The sequence below is a fragment of the Sinocyclocheilus rhinocerous genome, unplaced genomic scaffold, assembly GCF_001515625.1.
Source record: "Sinocyclocheilus rhinocerous isolate Xijiao unplaced genomic scaffold, SAMN03320098_v1.1 scaffold1170, whole genome shotgun sequence".
Lineage (NCBI taxonomy): Eukaryota > Metazoa > Chordata > Actinopteri > Cypriniformes > Cyprinidae > Sinocyclocheilus > Sinocyclocheilus rhinocerous.
In genome coordinates, this window is record NW_015652163.1 from 318,451 (window position 1) to 325,752 (window position 7,302).

General features: G+C 43.5%; 1 protein-coding gene across 1 annotated transcript in view; it reads left to right on the forward strand.

Moving 5' to 3' along the window:
- Window positions 1-7,302, forward strand: part of LOC107713883 (pro-neuregulin-3, membrane-bound isoform-like) — a 56,135-nt gene that overhangs the window by 20,633 nt on the left and 28,200 nt on the right. Inside the window, exon 3 of the mRNA XM_016519529.1 lies at window positions 5,251-5,277. Within this exon, the coding sequence (XP_016375015.1) occupies window positions 5,251-5,277 (27 nt within the window). The remainder of the gene's footprint in view (window positions 1-5,250; window positions 5,278-7,302) is intronic.

A 7,302-nucleotide genomic window follows, 5' to 3' on the forward strand; every position in this document is an offset into this window, starting at 1 on the left:
TTTTTTTTAAATGCTGGATTTTGACATCAAGATTTCAAAAGCTTGTGGCTTGAAAGGGCTTAAAGATAGAGATCTACTGTAAATTAGAAAAATGTTGGGCATGACCGAAAGTTTATGTGGGGTGTAAATATACTCATCTAATTTGCATATTATGACGTCATCAGGGGGCGGCCCTCTTGAATGTCATAATATTCATGAAATAATAGATATTGAATTGATGTTTGAACTTATTTGCATGTTTTTTTTTTTGTCTTTTTTATCCTCATTCCAAATGATCAGAAAAGAGGAAACCAACAATAAAATAGGAGAAAGTACTAAATTATTACTATATTATATAGTAGTAAAACGCATGTGAACAGTAGCCTACTTTTTGATCAGTTCATCAGTAATATTCAGGAAATAATAGATATTGCCCTGCCACCCCCATCCCCGTTGGGCAAAGGGTCGAAATGATCACTTGTTTGTGCTTCGTGAACACTCTCGCCTTGCACGGTGGCACCATTGCGCTGCAAAGATGTACCGGGAGAAGCGTGATTATTAGACGACCGATCATCATATCCAAAAGGCAAATATTCCCCTTCAAAGTCAGAATCGGCGAATAACATTTGCAACACATCCTCACGGTACAACTTTTTATTAGCCATTTGGCAATTTTCTCTCACAATTTACTCGCACGCTATGAGCTGAACTGCTTCCGCATCAATGACACGATAGCTCACTTGCTCTGCTATTTCCTCGAACACTTTGAATATGAATGTGACGTAATTTTGGTCTAGAATCGAAGTACTACATGTCTGCCATCTAGTGGTAGGGAATACAAATGAGATATTACACCATATTAGGAACTACAGTCTATTTTATTAAATATGACGTCTTGTCGCAATTTTGCAACTTTGGCGCTTAGAGGGTTAATACAAAGGACCAAAAACCAATCACAAAGAGTACTTTCTTCATTTAAAAACTTGAGATGCAGTGGGATGGGGAAACCGCCATAAAGTCTTGAGACATATTTTTTAAAAGTTGAACCTACATTAATTTTACATAGCTTTCTAAACATGCGGCTCTCTTGTGCGAGATGCGAGTGCAACGGTAATAGACAGGGTTGCCGGGTTTTCTTGTGAATAGCCTAATCGCTACTCAAAACTAGCCCAATGGCGTTTCGAGGGGGTCCCCAGATAAAAATCACTTTCCGGGGGTAAAATACACGTTTAAAAATCGCTTTCCGGGGGTAAAATACACGTTTAAAAATCGCTTTCCGGGGGTAAAATACACGTTTTTTTGGCGGGGTTCCCCTGCTAAAATTTGCATTCCAGGGGATAAATATCATGTTATTGGAGTCGTTTCAACCCGCGGACATGAAAAACAACCCGTGGCAACGTGTTAAAGTAGCCCAATTCTGGTGGGAAAACCGCGGACTTGGCAACACTGGTAATAGATGTCCCTCTAGAAAATGCGATAAATATGCGTTCTGTGTGAACGGCTTGGTTTTGGTTTTGACGTAAACAACATCTTCCCCGCATTGATTGTTCTCTTTTTCTGCAATATTTTGAATGAACAACGTAGCAGCGCCGCATCTAGTGGGTTCAACTGGATAGGCTAACAAAAGCATTCAAATGCAATGACACTTACATCGTCATCGCATTTCGTGTGCCACTGATAAGGCTGCCTGATGCACACCTAAAATTCGAATGCAACGTTTTTGCATTCGAATGTGGATTTTTATTTTAAATTCGACAAATATTTGAAATTCGATTTTTTTTTGACAGCCCTACAGTGGACCAGCTACTGCACCTTCGGCAAAAGGACTTGTCTATTGAGGATTACGTTCATCAATTTTCTGAGTTGTCCTATCAAGTGCCTTTTGATGAGATCATGTTAAAGGACTTTTTCCGTTATGGACATAATGAACCAATTAAATCATGGTTACCTGAAGGGAAATTTAACTGTAGTTTAAGGGACATTATGGACTATGCTCTTTTGTTATGTGGTTCTCCTTTCACTGTGGGAGAGGCAGAGGACTTTAAAGCCCCAGAGACTTATTACAAAATGGCTACCAGCACAGAGACTTTTCACAAAATGGCCACCAGCCCAGAGACTGTTAACAAGATAACCGCCAGCCCAGAGTCTCTCCACAAAATGGTTGCCAGCCTGGAGACTGTTCACAAAATGGCCGCCGTTCCTGAGTCTCGTCCTGTCATGGCCGCCACTCCTGAGTCTCGTCCTGTCATGGCCGCCATTCCAGAGTCTGCTCACGTCAAGCCTGCCAAGCCAAAGCCTGCTTACATCTCAGCTGATCTTCCAGAGCCTGAGCCACGTCAAGTCACAGCTGATCTCCCTGAGTCAAATCAAGTAACAGCTGATCTCCCTGAGTCTCGTCACGTCACAGCTGATCATCCAGAGACTTGTCACATCACAACTGATCGTCCAGAGTCTCGTCACGACACAGCTGTCATCCCGAGCCACGCAGACTCAGTGTTCTCAGGCGACACTGTTTCAACATTCTCAAGCCTGCCGGCCACTACTCACTCCAGTTCCCCAGGCACAGTGTCGTCAGTCTCAGAGATAGACGATGTACTCTCTGTCCTAACAGTTATAGCTACGGCTATTCTGTGTGTTTGGGCCGCACACACCACCATAGTTCCCCCAGAGGTGGCAGCCTCTGCTGCAGAACCTCCCAAGGTGGTGGCACCCACTCTACTCCCAGAATCCGCCCTGTTCCCCGAATCCATTTCCAAGCCTGCTCTAGTTCCAGAATCCATTGCTGAGCCTCTTCCAGTCCCTGAGTCAGCTCCAGAAATTACTCCAGCACTTGAATCAGTCCCAGAGCCATTTCCTGTCCCTGAGTCTGTTCCAGTTTCTTCTAAGGTGGCAACTTCCGTTGCAGAACTTTTCACGGCAGAAATATCCGCTCCAGCTCCTTCCGAGACAGCAGCAGCACTCTCCCCTGAGCTCTCGGTGTTCCCTGTTGCCTCTGTTTCTACCACGGACACTAGTTTTGAACTCTCCCAGTTTCCTGATGCCTCTGTTATGGCCGCAAGTGCTGTCTCTGAACTCCCTGTGTGTGTGTTGTAGCTCCTATTGCTACTGCTGCAGAACCTCCAGAGGTGGCGGAATCCACTGCAGAACTTCCAGAGGTGGCGGGGGTGTTTGCTTCAGATCCTCTTAAGACAGGGGTGCCCACTAATGAACTCTTTGTCTTTCCTGATGAGGTCATGGAGACCGTCAGTAAATCCCCTGTCAAAACAGTCTCGGCTCTAGAAGCCAATCATGAATTCTCAGCCCTGCCTGTTACAGTCGTTAAGACTGCCTCTGAATTCACTCAGTGCCCTGCCATAGCCAATAAGGCCGATCCCAAGCTCTCTGCCTGTCCTGTCATGGCTATTGAGGCCGCCTATGAACTCTCTGCCTGTCCTGTCATGGCTATGGAGGCTACCTGTGAACTCTCTGCCTGTCCTGTCACGGCTATGGAGGCCATCTGTGAACTCTCTGCCTGTCCTGTCACAGCTATGGAGGCCGCCTGTGAACTCTCTGCCTGTCCTGTTACGGATAAGAAGGCCGTTTCTGAACCCTCAGTCTGTCCTGTTACAGCTATGGAGGCCGTCTGTGAACTCTCTGCCTGTCCAGTCATGGCTATGGAGGCCGTCTGTGAACTCTCTGCCTGTCCTGTTACGGCTAAGGAGGCCATTTCTGAACCCTCAGTCTGTCCTGTTACGGCTAAGAAGGCCGTTTCTGAACTCTCAGTCTGTCCTGTTCAGACGTTCTCTGCCTGTCCTGTTACGGCTAAGGAGGCCATTTCTGAACCCTCAGTCTGTCCTGTTACGGCTAAGAAGGCCGTTTCTGAACTCTCAGTCTGTCCTGTTCAGACCAAGGAGGTCGATTCTGAACTCTCTGACTGTCCAGCCATGGTCAAAAGGGCTGCCTCTGAACTCTCTGTTCACCCTGTTACGGCCAAAGTAGTTCTGGTACGGCGGCTGAGGCTGTTGTTAACCTCTCTGTGCTCTATGTTCCTGTTCTGCCTGATCCGCCTTGGTGGTATCCTGCACCATCAGCTCCACTGAAGTGGTCTTCAGCTCCATCAGCTTCACCCTGGTACTCACCTGCTCCGCCCTGGTGGTCGCCTGCTCCGTCCTGGTGGTCTTCAGCTCTGCCTGCTCTGCCCTGGTAGTCTTCTGCTCTGCCTGCTCCACCCTGGTGGTCTTCTGCTACGCCCTGGTGGTCTTCTCTGCCCTGGTGGGCTCCAGCTCCGCCGACTCTGGTCTGTTCATGTTAAGGAGCGTCTGGAAGCCACACTTTGGGGGGGGAGGACTATAAGAATAGCACGCACACTCTCTGTCTTCGCTGGTGATTGAATGTTTGTATATTTTCCTAGTTTCCCGTGAGTTCCTTGTTTTCCAAGTTTCCTAGTTTTGCCTTGCCTTAGTGTTTTGATCATGGACCGTTTCCTTGACTCTGATTGTTTGCTACCTACCTTTATCTTCGCTTGTTCCATGGAATACTCTTTTGCCATTGCCTTGGATGTGATTTTTTGCTGATGTTTGACCCTGCCTGTTTTGACCACGCTCTTCTAATAAAGCCTGCTATTGGATCCCCACTCCGTTGTCGCCTCCCTCCTTACAATTATGCTATATATTATTAGCAGTAGTATTTATTACTCTTATTCTTATGTTTATTTTTCTTGTTAAATACATTTTTCTTGTTTTTGTGTGTGTGTGGGCAAAGATAAATAAAATAACAAAATATAAATGAATAAATGAAATGATTTAATTTTGCAGCGTTGCTGTACCTGCTGGTCTGCATTCTGATCCAAAGCAGAGAAATCCTTCACGAATATCATATTTTTGAATGAACTGCAGACATTGATCCACAATTACAGATGAAAGCGATATATAGTATTGTTTTATCTGCAAATAGTAAAAGGAAAACGATTTCAGCCATGGTTTTATTTTACATAATAAAACATGAGTTTTCTGAACAAGTTGTACACACAAATATCTATCACAGTACTCGGTAAAAGGAAAACGATTTCAGCCATGGTTTTATTTTACATAATAAAACATTAGTTTTCTGAACAAGTTGTACACACAAATATCTATCACAGTACTCTCTTGCATAAATAGTAACCCACAATATCTATGCATGCAATGAGAATAGAATGCACACAATGAGTGTCTCTAACATCTTTTTCTCTCTCCTCTCTTTCCTCCCTCCCTCCTCCTTCAACACTGCCCTCTTCTATCTTCGCTGGAGCAGTGGATCACTTGGGCATTGAGTTCATGGGTAAGAAAAAGAAAGAGTTTTCTTATTGGCAGAGCGATGAATCATGCTTACAGCGTTTATATGTGCCTTTGTGCAGCAATGGTTTTCTTTTCATTGCATGTGTTTGAATGTGAACGTTCCTGTTATTTCTTTTGACTGTGCACTGTATGTGGGCTAAAATGTTGTTTTCCCTTCTTGACTCTTCACAACAAACAACTCTTATGAAAATACCCCCAGAGTCGTCATGAATGCATTCGCATTTGTAGAGATGTAATATTTAAAGCACAAGGTTGCTTCATTCACATTTGACAGGACAAGAAGTTATCGTGCTATTTACCAAAGCGTTGTGGTGCAGGGATATGTAATTAAACTAGTTTTGTATCAAATAACCACCCTGTGCAGTTTATGGTCAGAGATTAGTAACAGAGAGAAATTATAAATGAACACGGTTGAGATCATAGGTGTCAGCTCACTGCCTTTCATTTGCTCTTAAACTACTCTTCCCTCTCCTCCAATCACTTGCCTGCATTCCACTGCAGAATTCCAATGCCTTTTGGTCTCCTTGGAAACGGCATTGAAATGTTGAGAGTACAGTGACAGGAGACAGTGAGGGTGAATTCATATTGTTGGCACAGTTTCAAAGGTACCAGTCTCTGTGTCTGTAACATTTTTGTGGTTAATAAAATGTATTGTGCATTTGACATTGCATATGTAGGCGTATGCAATAATGAATATTTATTTTTGCACAAATACACATTTTACTGTTTGCATCAAATAATCTAATCTACTCCAGATTCTTAATTACCCCATTATTAAGTGGCATTTTATATGACTTTAATGTGTCATCATCTTGTGCCTTAGAAAGAAAAATGTCTATCAGTATTTTGATTATAGAGCTTGGAAGATTCCCAGAGCTGTAGATCGATGAACGAGGAAGGGTAACAGGCAGATGGATTTTGTTCACGTTCATTTCCAATTTCCATTGCTGAGGCCTGTAGCGCTCCTCTTCCAGAAGGTCCCTGATTGAGAGGAGCCAGGTCTTCACTCACTTTGATATCTGGATTTTGATTGTTTTTCCTTTTTTCTTTTTGTCCAGCCAAACTCGACAAGATAGATGCACTCACTTCTGTCAGCACACTCGTAGGCAAGCGGTCAGAGTAGCCTACCTGATTTCATTTAATTAATGACTGAACTGGTAGTTTCAATGAGCTCAACACACTTTTTTCATTGCCTTTTCCCAGCGACTCACATTTCATTTTATGATTTATTTCATGATATCTATCTATCTATCTGTCTATCTATCTATCTGTCTGTCTGTCTGTCTGTCTGTCAAATTCTGAATTATTGAACGTCAAATGGGGCACCCTACAGCCTTGTGGACATCATGAACTGTGTGAGCCTTGTGGACATCATGAACATGAAGTGTGTGATTTGAGACAGGGCCTAAGTGTTTTGATTCTGCAGTCTGCAAAAAATAACATTATGAAGTCTGAGACGTGCTTTCATGCCTTGCTTTATCTCACACAGCTGAGTGTGACAGCTTGTTTAAGACTTTAAGCATTTATTTTCTATGTGATGGTTTGATAGTTGCCATGTACGTACTCAAAGCTCAGAATGATTCCTGTGAAGCCAGTGTCACTTCCTCTTAACGGCAACGGCAAAGAGTGGACTACATTGATGAAAGAGAGTAGAGTGATTCCTGCAGGCCTTTTAAGACCACATACTGAGCTTGGCTTTCACTTTAGTGAACATAGGGAACATAGGAGATGACACAAGTAAAAGTATAGAAAAAAGGCAAAATGTCTCACGGGGTGAGAATGGAAATTTACAAAAAATTTCTAGTTTTAGGTAGATAAAAAGATTGCTGCACACCTAGAAAGTGTTTTAGAGTTTATGAATACACAACATGGCTCAGCATAGTGTTGGGCGATATGGTCATTTTTCAAATCGTCATATCGCCAGTCCGTAAGATCGCCGATAGACGATATTATCGTGCATGGGTGGGTGGGGGCGAGAGAGAGACTCCCTGTACTTGTCATAGGCTAT